General features: G+C 49.0%; 1 protein-coding gene across 5 annotated transcripts in view; it reads left to right on the plus strand.

Annotated features, from left to right (window-relative positions):
* The window catches only part of ZC3H14 (zinc finger CCCH-type containing 14), a 66,071-nt gene that overhangs the window by 14,169 nt on the left and 35,252 nt on the right, over positions 1-16,650 (plus strand). For all 5 annotated transcript variants that reach the window (XM_077463738.1, XM_077463737.1, XM_077463740.1 and 2 more), the window contains exons 7-8: positions 1,350-1,519; positions 14,564-14,664. In XM_077463738.1, coding sequence (XP_077319864.1) covers positions 1,350-1,519; positions 14,564-14,664 — 271 coding nt within the window. The remainder of the gene's footprint in view (positions 1-1,349; positions 1,520-14,563; positions 14,665-16,650) is intronic.

A 16,650-nucleotide genomic window follows, 5' to 3' on the forward strand; every position in this document is an offset into this window, starting at 1 on the left:
CACTGTAACTATAAACTGGTAACCTGTAGACTTTTTTTTTTTTTTTTTTTGTAAAGTATCGCCTATGGAGATTTTTAAGTAACAAAGTTACTATTCCATGAGTGTTCGCAATTATAAAGCTCAATGTGTTGGGAATCTATTTACTCAGAGTAACCTCATCTGTCACGTTATACAAAAAAAATTGGGCTAAGTTTAGTGTGGTGTGTTTTTTTTTTTTTTATAAAAAAAAAAGAAAAAAAACAAAAATCGCATTTGAAAAATTGCTGTGACATGAAAAATTATGACCGCTATTCTATTTCCTAGGGCAGGCATGTCCAAAGTCTGGCCTCTAGGCCAATTACAGCCCGCGTTACGGTTTTGAATACTCCATCTAGTTATTTGGACATGTATATCTTTTATGGCCCCCAACAATCTCCCAGCGCCGGGGGCCACAGAAGAGAGAGAAAAACTATATATATAGATAGATAGATAGATAGCTATAGAGATATAGATATATTACTTTTTTTTTTTTTTTTGCCTTGGAGGAGGTGGGACGAGTGCCACAAACAAAGGAGTATTTCCTGTTTACATGACAGCCTCTGTAATAGGAAGTCCTGTCTCCTGTGCTGCCATTGGACAACTGTTCAGTCCACCAAAGAAGGCGGGACTTTCTATTAGAGACTGCAGAGAAAACAGGAGTTTTTACTGTATGTAATTTTTTGGCGCTCATCCAGTCCCTTCCAAGGCTTAAGATGAATGGGCATCAATCAGGCTGCACTGATGGCAATGGTGGGTGTTGCATTCATGTCGCTGACCCTTATTTTGCTTCACAGTTCTTTTATTTAAAATGTAAGTGTTGTGTTTTTTTTTTCTTCCTGAAACTTCCCTCTTAAAGTGAAGGTTCATGTTATACGCCAATAAATATGTTCTATTCAAATGACATGCCAGAGCTCATCTCTTTAGCCACAAAGACAAGAGAATTACTGTTGGGCCGTGTAATATTGCTCAGACAAACACACTTGGACCGAATGTTAATGGTTCAAAGAATGTCGGGCGAAATGGTCGCCCCTCACGCATGTTCACTTTGTCAAATCTGGCCCTCTTTGAAAAAAGTTTGGACGCCCCTACTCTAGGTTATATGTTTGAGGGTTCTGAGTAATTTTTTTTTTTTTTTTAGCAAGAAAATTATGATTCTTACACGTAGGAAAGGAATGCTGGAATTGGTTTGCTATGGAAATGGTAAAAAAAAAAAAAGAAAAAAAGAAAAAAATGTGAAAGTTTGGGAATGGCTTTAGATTGGCTATAATGTTCTAAGTGGAAGCTGCTGGTGGGCTGACATTTCGGTTAATTTGTGTTTTACCGTCTTGCAGTTCGATGGGTCCCGGAAAAGGAAGATCCCTGTTGCCAGTTCGGTGGTGAAAGTGAAGAGATTTTTGGAGCAGTTTGAGGAGGAAGAAGAGGAAGATGAGGAGGAAGATTACATCACTCGAGTGACTGCTTTACCCAGCAGTGTGTCTATTCCTTCCAGACCAGAGAGAAGGTATTTAATGTCTTCTTTTGGCACCTAAATATTCTACTGTCAGTGGAATTTTATACTGCCTGTAGGGAGGTACCTGCATTGCATTATGGGACACAGGGAGGGAACGGTGTCCTTGAAATCCCACAGAGAGCAAAGTGAACATCTGGAGATTCAAGGGTCCGCTAATGAATTTTTTGCTAAAGCATATATCTTCTTCCCCCTTCGCTCACCACCTAGTGCTGTGTGGTGTGTGTGTGTGTGTGTGTGTGTGTGTGTGTTTTTTTTTTTTGTGTGCATCTTCTGCTCATTGGTCCTGGCCTCTGAGTCCTTGATTTGTCCACCCTCTCATGTCCCCAACTAAACCCCCCCCCGTTTATTTGTCCAGCCGCCATTCCCACCTTCCCATGCAAGTTATTTCCACTACTAAATGATTCAGATCCTTTGCAGTGCGATTTGCGTCAATACATAATGAATGGGCGCTAATCACACTTCAAGTGATCTTTGTCCGAATCGCATGCCATTTCCCCCACTGCATCTCACTCACTCACTCTCACTCTCTCTCACGAGGGGGGGGCGAGCACCGCAGGCAGAGTTGAACGGATGCCATTCTCCCAGCGATCACCCGGGGGAAGAGAGCGTGGAGGAAGAGGAGAGCTGCCGGATCAGAGCGGGGATTGCCCACTGTAACAGCTTACATTAGAATTACCGTCCGCTCATGGTCACACACAGCCCCGCCTCCTGGCCTGTGATAGAACGCCGGTCCAATGCTGGGATGCGTTCCGTTTATCACAGGTGTGGGGTCAGGAGGCGGGGCTTTGTTTGACCATGGACAGCATTTCTAGTTAGAGCGGGCTGCTCTGTGATCCAGGGGTTCTCCTCTTCTGCTGTGGTGATCCGGCCGCCCTCTCTTTTCCTCTGGTCATGCTGCAATGGTGGGCACTGATAAAGTTGTTAAAATTTTTGTAATTTTTAATTCTGCATTAAACATTACTTGTTTGTGTATGTGTGTAATAATATATATATATATATATATATATATATATATATATATATATATATATATATATATATATATATATACATATACATACAGTGGTGTGAAAAAGTGTTTGCCCCCTTCCTCATTTCCTGTTCCTTTGCATGTTTGTCACACTTAAGTGTTTCGGAACATCAAACCAATTTAAACAATAGTCAAGGACAACACAAGTAAACACAAAATGCAATTTGTAAATGAAGGTGTTTATTATTAAAGGTGAAAAAAAAATCCAAACCATCATGGCCCTGTGTGAAAAAGTGATTGCCCCCTAAACCTAATAACTGGTTGGGCCACCCTTAGCAGCAACAACTGCAACCAAGCGTTTGCGATAACGTGCAATGAGGCTTTTACAGCGTCCTGGAGGAATTTTGGCCCACTCATCTTTGCAGAATTGTCCTAATTCAGTTACATTAGAGGGTTTTCAAGCATGAACAGCCTTTTTATGGTCATTCCACAACATCTCAATAGGATTCAGGTCAGGACTTTGGCTAGGCCACTCCAAAGTCTTCATTTTGTTTTTCTTCAGCCATTCGGTGGTGGACTTGCTGGTGTGTTTAGGATCATTGTCCTGCTGCAGAACCCAAGTTCGTTTCAGCTTGAGTACACGAACAGATGGTCGGACATTCTCCTTCAGGATCTCTTGGTAGACAGCAGAATTCATAGTTCCTTTTATCACGGCAAGTCTTCCAGGTCCTGAAGCAGCAAAACAGCCCCAGACCATCACACTACCACCACCATATTTTACTGTTGGTATAATGTTCTTTTTATGAAATGCAGTGTTCCTTCTACGCCAGATATACTTGGACACACACCTTCCAAAGAGTTCCACTTTTGTCTCATCGGTCCACAGAATGTTGTCCCAAAAGTCTTGGGGATCATCAAGATGTGTTGTGGAGAAATTGAGACGAGCTTTGATGTTCTTTTTGCTCAGCAGTGGTTTTCTCCTTGGAACTCTGCCATGCAGGCCATTTTTGCCCAGTCTTTTCCTGATGGTGGAGGCATGAACGCTGACCTTAACTGAGGCAAGTGAGGCCTGCAGTTCCTTGGACGTTGTTGTGGGGTCTTTTGTGACCTCTTGGATGAGTCGTCGCTGCGCTCTTGGGGTAATTTTGGGCGGCCGGCCACTCCTGGGAAGGTTCACCACTGTTCCATGTCTTCGCCATTTGTGGATAATGGCTCTCACTGTGGTTCGCTGGATTCCCAAAGCTTTGGAAATGGCTTTATAACCCTTTCCAGACTGATAGATCTCAATTACTTTCTTTCTCAATTGTTCCTGAATTTCTTTGGGTCTTGGCATGATGTGTAGCTTTTAAGGATCTTCTGGTGGACCTTACTGTGTCAAGCAGCTCCTATTTAAGCGATGCCTTGATTGTGAACAGGTGTGGCAATAATCAGGCCTGGGTGTGGCTAGAGAAATTGAACTCAGGTGTGGACAACCACAGTTATAGTATGTTTTAACAAGGGGGGCAATCACTTTTTCACACAGGGCCATGATGGTTTGGATTTTTTTTCACCTTTAATAATAAACACCTTCATTTACAAATTGCATTTTGTGTTTACATGTGTTGTCCTTGACTATTGTTTAAATTGGTTTGATGTTCCGAAACACTTAAGTGTGACAAACATGCAAAGGAACAGGAAATGAGGAAGGGGGCAAACACTTTTTCACACCACTGTGTATATATATATATATATATATATATATATATATATATATATATATATATATAATATTTTAGTGGGCAGTCTAAAATCAATGTTATATACTGTGAGTTCTATCTGGCCACATGCAAAATAATCTATATAGGTGTCCCGGTCCACTGATGATGGCAAATCAGGGCTGCTGAAGGAGATGTAGAGGCGGTCCACCCCCAAGCTGACATCACTTTTGCCCGAAACTCACGAGTACCTGGAACCTTTTCTCCAGTGGCCCTGATTTGCTATCATTGGCAGACCGGGACACCCATGTAGATTATTTTGCATGTGGCCAGATATGTACTGTGAGTTCTAACTTTTTTATTTTTTTAACTGCCCACTAGATGGCGCTTTAATCCTTTTACACACACACCCACGCGTAGTGGATGATATCGCATGCGATTTGAACAGGAATCGCACCACTATTCCTATTGGATGCTAAGCTTTGAGGTGCAATTTATGCCAATTTTTTTTGTATTGATGCAAATCGCACCGCAAAGTATCAGTACTCTGTATTGGCCAGTACTATCTTTGATACTTGCCGATAAGAAAAATCGTCATCCATGCAACCCTAATAGCATTAGCTACATACAGTAAGCAGAGCTATGTTCTAACAGCAGTATGGGCAACTTCCTTTAAGAATTCAACTCGGGTTGGGGGCCGTGGCCTGACACAGCATGGAGTAGGACGTGCATACCCAGCGCTCCGTCCGTTACTCCTTTTTTGAGCATATCCTGCGCTCCTGCATCATCCTGAACCAATCCAGTGGGACCAACCGAGCACACTGAGCACTTGTAGCCACGGCTCCACTTCGATCTGATCACACGGCGTCCCCAAATGTGGCTGCAGCTTCGGCCTAGTCCTGGAAGTCTGCGGCCATCTTGCTCCACCCGGCCGGCAGATGAGTACTACCTCCAAGCCATTTCAAGTACCAGTCTAGCGAGACCTCCTGAAGGCCCTGCACACCTGCAGCCACAGTAACACTACTCTCTGCTTATACAGCGACTTCCATGGCAGCCGCATTCAGGAAACCCTCGGCTTCGACCAAGTCCTGGAGGCCTGCGGCTATCTTGCCTCACCCAGCCTGCTGACTAGCATTACATCCAGGCCTCTCTTGCCCACAACTCCATACCCCCAGGGACAGCCTAAATAGCTAGACTCAGTGGGGGTGAGGACCCCCACAGTTATTAGCCATGACCCCGCCAAAAATGCTAAAGGCCACCCTGGCTAAACCTGGATCAATATCGCCAAAAGGAGAAAGTGTTGGGGAAGATGGCGGCGCCACGTGCAGCGAACGGAACACCCCGATAAATGACACAGCAAAATTGTGAGAGGCTCACAACAGCCGAAACTTGCATAGGAGTGGCGGAGGACGCCATTACGCCACTCCAGATGAACTCTGATAGTATGCAGCTCCAAATCAACCAGATCCTGAGCAAGCAAGATGATATGGAGAGTAGGCTCCGGAGGTGCAAACTCTGATTCATCGGGCTCCCTGAGGGAGCTGAGGGCAAAGATCCCACCAGCTTCCTGGAGCAACTTCTTGTCGACACATATGGCCATGAGGCTTTCTCCCCTACCCTTGCAGTGGAGAGGGCCCACCAAGAGCCTGCCAAACCTCCTCCCCATGGGGCTCCCCCCACACATTTATAGCAAAATTCTTAAATTACAATGACAGAGATGCAGCGCTACACATGGCTAGGGGAAAAAAAGGTAACATCCACCTTGGACACTCAAGGATCGCTGATTTCTCTGCCGAGGCTTCAATGTAGGTTTCGGATACAACATCTTAAATACTCTATGCTGTTCCCAGCTCGTCTTCGATTCGAGAGAGATGGCTGAGTGGTGGTCTTTGAGATTCCCGAGGAAGCCTTTACTTGGTTGGAGTGACCGGATCGAATATGCCCATCAGCACCACTGATAGTCAGTCGCCATCACCCACATACCATGCACCGCCATGGGAGTCTGCAAATGCTTTGAATCCTGGTATGTTACCTTTTGATTGTCCCCTCCTCGAATTCCCATGGCACATACCCCCCTACTCCACACCCCTAGGATCTCCTGGGACCCCTCTTTGCCCTCCCCTGTTTCTACTCTACCTAACTGTAACATGCAAAGAGGGTCTCCTACACTCAGGGCCTCTTATTGACTAGTCGATCCCTAGAAATACCCTGGAGAATATAATTGCGGAGCACAATCAGTCCTATACTCCATATGCATAACACTGCGAATTTTTGCCCCCCAGCAACCGAAACATGCATCCCTCCATTATGCAACTGCAGCGCTTTGGCTCCCATTGACCCCACACTGTACTTTTTGTTCGTAGAACAAGAAGGGCCCGTTGCCCTATATTTGTGGGCCTCATGCCACCCGCACCATCTATGTGGACTGAACGCTACAGTGTTTTTTAGTTTTTTTTTAAAAATATAACAGCAGGTCATTTTATTTTTACCTGCTTCCGGTTGTCATTTACTTTTGGTTTTGGGCACATACCTGCATCTGTTGGAAGATGCAGGGTAGGGAGGGGGGGGGGGGTAGTTTTTACTTGATGGAATGCAATGTAATATACATAACATCTTCATACTAGACCAGGAATATGGTCCATATGTTTGTAGCCCTAACCCCCGAAGGAGCTGCTGGTTAGATTTGGGTTTACCGTTAACTTCTGTCTTCCTCGTTGCACATCTAGGGGTGTCCCATGGTAAATGGCCCAGTAACTTGAGAGACCGACAACAGATCCACTTGAATGGATTTTATTTTCAAAACGTAGACAATGAACAGTCTCTTAAATTGGGATCAGAGGGTTGGAAAGGGAATTCAGGTACTCTTGGTGTCAAAGTCAAAATGTTGAAGAACTTGATTACTTTGACTGCATCCATAGAATAGCCATTCGCAACTGGATGATCACTCAGGTTGGACAGTCCCTCTCTCACAAGGCCTATCAGCCAACAAGGTGCTTACTCAGGAACAAGTGTCTGCCACAGACGTTGTTGTAGAACACGTAAGGAAACTAAGCTTGAAAACACTTGTAGGATACCTGGATCTTTCAGCCAGCTTGGCGATATCCACAAGACCGGATTCTCTCGGGTGCTTCAGCCCTTCCAGGCTTTTACTAAGAAACCAACCCGTACGTAGGTCTTCTGAAGAGTCCTCCCCTGGAATGCTTGAAGTCACTGGGTCTCTCCCAAACTGGAGACGGCACCCAACCACCTCGGAATCCTCCTTTACTTTCCTTGCCTCAGGCTAGCCAGCCCTGAGACATCAAAATTGGGTGGATCCGCACCCCAGGCCATAGCCTTCCTGGGGGCTGGTCAGGAGGACCAGGACCATGAAGTTGGTACATAATTCTGGACCGGAACCCCAAACCACGCGACGTCCGCATCCTAAATACCCTCTCCCAGAAAGCACAGTGAGAGCACCACTCCCACTGGGAGGGCTCAGAGAGAGTAACCATAGTTCCATGCCTGCCAGAAGAGACGGCGCCCCCCCCCCCCCCCCCCCCCCCCGTGGCTAGGCTGAACATCTCACAGTCCAGTCAGACTGATGCTGAAGTCTAATTTAGACAATTATACCCAAACCAAACTGCAGTTTAGGCAATTTTGACTTTGAAAAAAAAAAACGCATAGCGTGTGTTCTTCAGGAGCTGCCGCTACATTTTCAATTGGGGGAGGGGCGAGCCACCACTGTCCCACGATATGTCTTGATGTGTGACCCATGGCCTCCATAAAACTGCTTACTTGGAATGTACGTGCGCTTGGGAATAAGGTAAAGAGATGTGCAGTTTTTTCATTTCTCAAAAAGCAACGCGCTGACATTGTGGTGTTGGTGGAAATGCACGTGGAGCATCAGCTCCAGATGGCACTCCGCCGGCCATGGATCGGGTGGGCCTATCATGCCTCCCATGCACACAGTTTCAATCTTGGTTGCCAAGACGGTACATTTTGAGCTATGTGATGTCCAATCTGACCCATAGGGGTGATATGTTTTTCTTTCTGTTAAATTGTATGGTGAACCTTCCCTTTTGATGGCATCCTATGTATCTCCTCCAATTAGTTCTACCATAGTTACAGAGGGCTTGCTGTATATGACTTGTCATCCTTCAATTCTGGCAGTGTGGCTAGGGGATTTTAATGTTATGCTGAACCCAGTATTAGACAAACTCTCACCCTCATCATCACCTACTACAACTCCAACCCACACTAGATTCTCCCGATTTTATCACTTTTTATTCTCACTGATACCTGGCGCCTTAAATTCCCACTCGACCGAGCTTACTCCTGTTTCTCAGCCACTCATAATACAATGTCCCACATAGACCTAATACTAATCTCCAGCACCCTTGCCCCAAGGTTGCTGAGAGCTGAGTTTTCTCCTAGACTACTTTCAGACTATATAGCCCATACTGGCTTAGCCTTTCTGTCCCGCTAAACAGACCACCCCGTACGTGGTGTCTAAATACGTTCTGGCTCACCTTGCTATCAGAGGATGACGAACTGGGTAACAGTTGGAGAACAAACTTTTTAGAGAGTGATGGGTCCGCATCCCCAGATATAGTATGGGAGACCTTTTAAGTTGCACGCATGCCTGACTCTGACCACCTGTATCAACAGGCTGAAGTCTAACTCGGCAGCCGCACTGGATGGGGCAATGCAAGACTTTTCCTCCTCTGAACAAATGAAACCATATGTCAAACACCTCTCCTGCTGGGGCTGCCCAACTCGCGTTACAAACCAGGGTTTTCAACCAGCTCCAGCATGAGATGGCCAGGAAGAAACTTTTCTTTGACAGACAAAAATAGTTTGAACATGGGGAGAGAGCGGGTAAGCTGTTGGCCTATTTAGCACATAGTGAGTATAGACCCCCCCCCCCCACTGTCATTTCACTTACTGGCCCTAATGGGGGGAAAAGGTCACAGAGCCCCAGGCTGTCGCTACCAAAATTTAGGGACTTCTACACTCTGCTTTAAATGACCCAGGTCTCCACAGCCGAAGCCCAATTGGAGGATCTACTAGCGGGAATTACCTTCCCACAGCTAAATGATACCCAAAGGGCTATGCTAGACGTACCTCTTACACAAGATGAAATAACCACAGCGAATGCAAGCTTTGTCAAATCCAAGGCCCCAGGCTCAGACGGGTTACCTATAGCATTCTACGTGCAATAGAGTTAGATACTTACTCCCACGTTATTGTCCCTCTATAACCACTTGTTTGACAACTTCACCCTTCCCTCATCAATGAGTGAGGCGGTTATTATCCTCATACCCAAACCGGGCAAAGACCCAGGCCTCCCGGAATCTTAGAGACCCATATCGCTCCTTCTGGTAGGCATAAAGATTTTGGCCAAAATACTAAACCAAGTGATACTAACCCTGATGCATGCAGACCAAGCTGGATTCATGCCTGGGCGTAACACCTCCTTCAACCTGAGAAAACCATATATAAACCTACAAGCGACACACTGATGTTGGGTCCCAGTTGGTGGTGGCTTTGGACCCCGCCAAGGCCTTTGACTCGGTAGAGTGGAGATACCTTTGGGGATGCCTATGCAGCTTTGGTTTTGTACCCAATTTCATCAAGTGGGTGCGATTGCTATATCTAACGCCCAAGGGTAAAGTAGTAGCCAACGGGAGGGCTTCACAGACGTTTGACTTGTCCAGGGGCACTAGACAGGGCTGCCCACTGTCCCTGCTCCTATATGCCCTGGCAGTAGAGCCCTTTGCAAGCTCCATTAGAGAGGACCCCGAGATCCAAGGTCTCTGCCTTGGATCCCTGACAAAAAAGATTAGCCTATACGCGGACAACACGCTACTATATCTAGCAGACTCTACCACATCCCTTCAGAAGGCACTACACATGTTTGAACACTTTGGTCAGTTCCCCTGGCCTCAAAATTAATTGGAAAAAAATCCCAAATGCTGCCAATGGACAGCTTCCCCTGTCCTGAGCTACCGGAACAGCTACCACTTCAACCAGTAAACACTATTGAATATCTTGGAGTATTGGTGAATAGGACACCGGCTGACTATATATCCCTGAACATAGAACCCCCTTTCAATCTCATCAAATCTAAAGCTCGGCTTGGGGCGAGATTGCCACTCGGTATATGGGGCTGCATTAATATCGTTAAAATGATACTACTTCCCAAAGTTTTGTACATACTCTCGTATACGCCCGTATACTTACCCTTAAAACTTTTTAAATCAATGGAGGCCATACTCTAGGCATTTATTTGGGGGCAACAACTGACACGCTGGCCTGGAGAGTTCTTAAGAACCCTACTGACCTGGGTGGCCCCCCGGATCTGAATCTTTATTACCTCGTGTTACAACTGTCTCAACTATACCACATTGACAAAACCGGCAGATTCAGATTACTCACACTCCAGTGCCCACAATTAACCACGGATCCACTTACTGCAATTGCAGTGGGTCAAGGTGGGGATAACCCAAAAAAAGTTGTGGGTCTCTTCTCTACCAATATAGGTGCATATGGGACATTGCTATTAAAATGTTGGTAACCCCTAAACACAACAATTATACCCCTCTGTGGCACAATAAATTACTCCCAGAGTTTTTCAATCCCAGACACAGAGATATGGAGTGCACATGGGATATATTACTTGCCACATAATCTCCAATGGCATACTTAAAAACTTTGAGAGACTCCAAAACGAGTGCCTACTACCCAATTCACTACTCTAGATTCTTTCAGATACACCATGCATCTCAAGCTTAGTTCACCCAACCATTGCCACAATCTGCTCCCAATGTCATTATGGCAGTAGTTAAGGGTGAGGATCCACGAAAGCTGATCTGATTTTTATGTCATGCCCCTAACCCCATCATCAACTGCACTAGCTTACAACCTTAAACCAAGATGGGATAGAGCGATAGGTCCACTGGAGGACGAGGAGTGGAGTGAAGCGCTTGACTCCTGCAAAACTGTATCCCCCAAACAGACTGACCCAGTTGTATATTATGCACCGAGCATATCTTGCCACCCCTGAGAGTAGCCCGCTTTAGGCAACAGTCTTCCACCACGTGCACAATGTGTAACCAGGTGACGGGCACATTTTTTTCATTTAATTTGGGTGTGTCAGGTCCTTCAGAGTCTATGGAAGCAGGTGGTAGATTTCCTCCATGGCGAAATGGGATCCCCTTTGACCCTGGACCCCAAACAATGTCTACTAGGGATATTCGCTGATTCTGAGATAAATTCACTAAAACATAACCTGCATGAAACTGTTTTCTGCAAAAAAATTTAAAATATAGCCAGACAGTGGATGAGACCCATTCCTCCCAGCTTTGACTTGAAAATAGATATAAATAAAACACTTCCCTACAAGAAGTTTATATACATCAACAGAGGTTGTCCAGATAAGTACAACAAAATATGGGACAATTGGCTTGCGTCCGCGGACACATGCACTAGTGGTACATAAAGCCATAACCCCTCCCAATGTGGAATCGCATGAACAGCATGGACGGAGGGTTTCCACCCAACTGATAGTCACTAAGGCTGCTTTCACACTGGGGCGGGAGCAGCGTCGGCGGTAAAGCGCCGCTATTTTTAGCGGCGGTGTGCGGGCGCTAGCGGGGTGGTTTTAACCCCCGCTAGCGGCCGAAAAGGGGTTAAACCCGCCCGCAAAGCGCCGCTGCAGCGGCGCTTTGCCGGCGCTTTGCCGGCGGTATTGCCGCGGTGTCCCATTGATTTCAATGGGTAGGAGCGGTATAGGAGCGGTGAATACACCGCTCCTTCACCGCTGCAAAGATGCGGCTAGCAGGACTTTTTTCACCGTCCTGCCAGCGCATCGCTCCAGTGTGAAAGCCCTCCGGCTTTCACACTGGAGTTAAAGGGGCCGGTTTTTTTCAGGCGTTACACAGGCGCTATTTTTAGCGCTGTAACGCCTGAATACCACCCCAGTGTGAAAGCAGCCTAAGTCCATTGTTAAATCTGTAGAAGTTCCTGACTTGTGTTTACATGTAAATAAGCCACATATCTTTGATACATGCATTTCTATAGTATTGCCTTATAACCTGCATAAATATGTTTTTAAATTGTTCAATAAACTTTTTTTTTCAAAGTCGAGCGGAGTGCTTTTCCACCATTCATCAGAGGCCTAGTATTTTTATCGGTGAATACAAGACTTCCTCCGAGCTAGAAATGATGCCAACCACCTGCCTCTCCACTTCACATGAAGCCTTATATTCATTGATGGGCTCTCAATCTTTAGTATGAGACCCCATAACTGTCGCTGACAGAACAAACCTGATGATGGCTTGCTTCCAGTACAAACACAGGGTTTGCATATATGTGGTGCCTCAGAAGAGGGTCCACCTCCATGACACCACATACAGAGCATCCAGAAAGTATTCACAGTTCTTCACTTTTTCCACATTTTATGTTACAGCCTTATTCCAAAATGGATTCAGTTCATTCTTTTCCTCAAAATTCTACAATCAATACCCCAAACTGACAATGTGAAAGAAGTTTGAAATCTTTGCAAATTTATTAAAAATAAAAACGAAAAAAATCCCATGTGCATAAGTATTCACAGCCTTTGCCATGACACTCAAAATTGAGCTCATCCTGTTTTCACTGATCATCCTGGAGATGTTTCTACAACTTGATTGGAGTCCACCTGTGGTAAATTCAGTTGCATGGACATGATTTGGAAAGGCACACACACCTGTCTATATAAGGTCCCACAGTTAACAGTGCATGTCGGAGCACAAACCAAGCCAAGAAGTCCAAGGAATTGTCTGTAGACCTCCGAGACAGGATTGTATGGAGGCACAAATCGGGGGAAGGGTACAGAAAACGTTCTGCAGGTCCCAATGAGCACAGTGTCCTCCATCATCTGTCAATGGAAGACGTCTGGAACCACCAGGACTCTTCCTAGAGCGGGCCACCCTGCCAAATTGAGCGATTTGAGGGAGAAGGGTCTTAGTCGGGGAGGTGACCAAGAACCGGATGGTCACTCTGACAGAGCTCCAGCATTTTTCTGTGGAGAACTTTCCAGAAGAATAACCATCTCTGCAGCACTCCACCATTCAGGCCTGTGTGGTAGAGTGACCAGACAGAAGCCACTCCTCAGTAAAAGGCACATGACAGCCCACCTGGCGTTTGCCAAAAGGCACCTGAAGGACTCTCAGACCATGAGAAACAAAATTCTCTGGTCTGATGAATCAAAGATTGAACTCTTTGTCCTGAATGGAAAGTGTCATGTCTGAAGAAAACCCAGGCACTGCTCATTACTTGGCCAATACCATCCCTACAGTGAAGCAGGGTGGTGGCAGCATCTTACTGTGAGGATGTTTTTCAATGGCAGGAACTGGGAGACTCATCGGGATTGAGGGAAAGATGAATGCAGCAATGTACCGAGACATCCTTGATGAAAACCTGCTGGGTTTCCTGGGGAACCTGGGGTGAAGGTTCATCTTCCAACAGAAGAACGGCACACAGCCAAGATAACAAAGGCGTGGCTGCGGGACAACTCTGTAAATGTCCATGAGTGGCCCAGCCAGAGCCCAGACTTGAACCCGATTTTGAATATCTCTGGAGAGATGTGAAAATGGCTGTGCACTGACACTCCCCATCCAATCTGGAGCTTGAGAGGTCCTGCAAAGAAGAATGGGAGAAAAAAAATAGGTGTGCCAAACTTGTATCATCATACTGCTAAGACTTGATTGGTGCCAAAGGTGCTTCACCAAAGTATTGAGCAAAGGCTGTGAACACTTATGTACATTTTTGTCCTTTTTTTTATTTATTTTTAATTATTAAATTTGCAAAGATTTCAAACAAACTTTTTTCATGTTGTCGTTCTGGGGTATTGCTTTATAGAATTTTAAGGGAAATAATTTAATCCATTTTGGAATAAGGCTTTAACATAACAAAATGTAGAAAAAGTGAAGTGCTGGGAATACTTTCCGGATGCACTGTATATGTATGGTATTGGTGGGAGCTAGTTTAAAGAATGAGAAGCTTTGGTTCAAAGGGGATGGAGGAGGATTACAAGACCCCCCCCCCCCCTCTCCTGGACTGTAATGGCTTAGGCTGATTTCGCTGCACACTGTGAGCTTCTCACAATGTGCAATTAGAAGCTGCAGCAAGTCAAACTGAGCTTGCCTCATTTCCTGGCTGGGGGATGCCTGGCACCAGCCATTTGAGGGCTTGAACGTTCGATTGAGAGCTAACATTGGCACACCAGAGACAGCTCTCGCCAGAGGCATGCCTTTTAATGTGACAATTTAATCATAGAGTTAATTCTGCTTCAAGTGACCAGACAACGATCCTTTGATGTATAACTGTACGAATGTTCTCTATTCTCAGGCCTACTCTCCCACCATCAAAACAAGCCAACAAGAACCTCATCTTGAAGGCCATATCTGAAGCTCAGAAATCTATTACCAAAACCACCAGTTACTCTACAGGTATTGGGGTGATCTATGTTATGTGTGATTTCCAGACCTGGCCACAGAGAAGAGTACATGTTAGATGTGTTTGCTTTTTTCCAGCCCTTGGGACACTATTCCTTTCACTAATATGGGGTACCCTTCCTCCCACGGGGCACCAGCCAACGGGGCACCCTTCCTCCCATGGGGCACCAGCCAACGGGGCACCCTTCCTCCCATGGGGCACCAGCCAACGGGGCACCCTTCCTCCCACGGGGCACCAGCCAACGGGGCACCCTTCCTCCCACGGGGCACCAGCCAACGGGGCACCCTTCCTCCCACGGGGCACCAGCCAACGGGGCACCCTTCCTCCCACGGGGCACCAGCCAACGGGGCACCCTTCCTCCCACGGGGCACCAGCCAACGGGGCACCCTTCCTCCCACGGGGCACCAGCCAACGGGGCACCCTTCCTCCCACGGGGCACCAGCCAACGGGGCACCCTTCCTCCCCCGGGGCACCAGCCAACGGGGCACCCTTCCTCCCCCGGGGCACCAGCCAACGGGGCACCCTTCCTCCCCCGGGGCACCAGCCAACGGGGCACCCTTCCTCCCCCGGGGCACCAGCCAACGGGGCACCCTTCCTCCCCCGGGGCACCAGCCAACGGGGCACCCTTCCTCCCCCGGGGCACCAGCCAACGGGGCACCCTTCCTCCCCCGGGGCACCAGCCAACGGGGCACCCTTCCTCCCCCGGGGCACCAGCCAACGGGGCACCCTTCCTCCCCCGGGGCACCAGCCAACGGGGCACCCTTCCTCCCCCGGGGCACCAGCCAACGGGGCACCCTTCCTCCCCCGGGGCACCAGCCAACGGGGCACCCTTCCTCCCCCGGGGCACCAGCCAACGGGGCACCCTTCCTCCCCCGGGGCACCAGCCAACGGGGCACCCTTCCTCCCCCGGGGCACCAGCCAACGGGGCACCCTTCCTCCCCCGGGGCACCAGCCAACGGGGCACCCTTCCTCCCCCGGGGCACCAGCCAACGGGGCACCCTTCCTCCCCCGGGGCACCAGCCAACGGGGCACCCTTCCTCCCCCGGGGCACCAGCCAACGGGGCACCCTTCCTCCCCCGGGGCACCAGCCAACGGGGCACCCTTCCTCCCCCGGGGCACCAGCCAACGGGGCACCCTTCCTCCCCCGGGGCACCAGCCAACGGGGCACCCTTCCTCCCCCGGGGCACCAGCCAACGGGGCACCCTTCCTCCCCCGGGGCACCAGCCAACGGGGCACCCTTCCTCCCCCGGGGCACCAGCCAACGGGGCACCCTTCCTCCCCCGGGGCACCAGCCAACGGGGCACCCTTCCTCCCCCGGGGCACCAGCCAACGGGGCACCCTTCCTCCCCCGGGGCACCAGCCAACGGGGCACCCTTCCTCCCCCGGGGCACCAGCCAACGGGGCACCCTTCCTCCCCCGGGGCACCAGCCAACGGGGCACCCTTCCTCCCCCGGGGCACCAGCCAACGGGGCACCCTTCCTCCCCCGGGGCACCAGCCAACGGGGCACCCTTCCTCCCCCGGGGCACCAGCCAACGGGGCACCCTTCCTCCCCCGGGGCACCAGCCAACGGGGCACCCTTCCTCCCCCGGGGCACCAGCCAACGGGGCACCCTTCCTCCCCCGGGGCACCAGCCAACGGGGCACCCTTCCTCCCCCGGGGCACCAGCCAACGGGGCACCCTTCCTCCCCCGGGGCACCAGCCAACGGGGCACCCTTCCTCCCCCGGGGCACCAGCCAACGGGGCACCCTTCCTCCCCCGGGGCACCAGCCAACGGGGCACCCTTCCTCCCCCGGGGCACCAGCCAACGGGGCACCCTTCCTCCCCCGGGGCACCAGCCAACGGGGCACCCTTCCTCCCCCGGGGCACCAGCCAACGGGGCACCCTTCCTCCCCCGGGGCACCAGCCAACGGGGCACCCTTCCTCCCCCGGGGCACCAGCCAACGGGGCACCCTTCCTCCCCCGGGGCACCAGCCAACGG

Source organism: Lithobates pipiens, unplaced genomic scaffold (genome assembly GCF_037356315.1).
Source record: "Lithobates pipiens isolate NorthernLeopardFrog02 unplaced genomic scaffold, aLitPip1_a1.2 Scaffold_30, whole genome shotgun sequence".
In the NCBI taxonomy this organism is placed as follows: domain Eukaryota; kingdom Metazoa; phylum Chordata; class Amphibia; order Anura; family Ranidae; genus Lithobates; species Lithobates pipiens.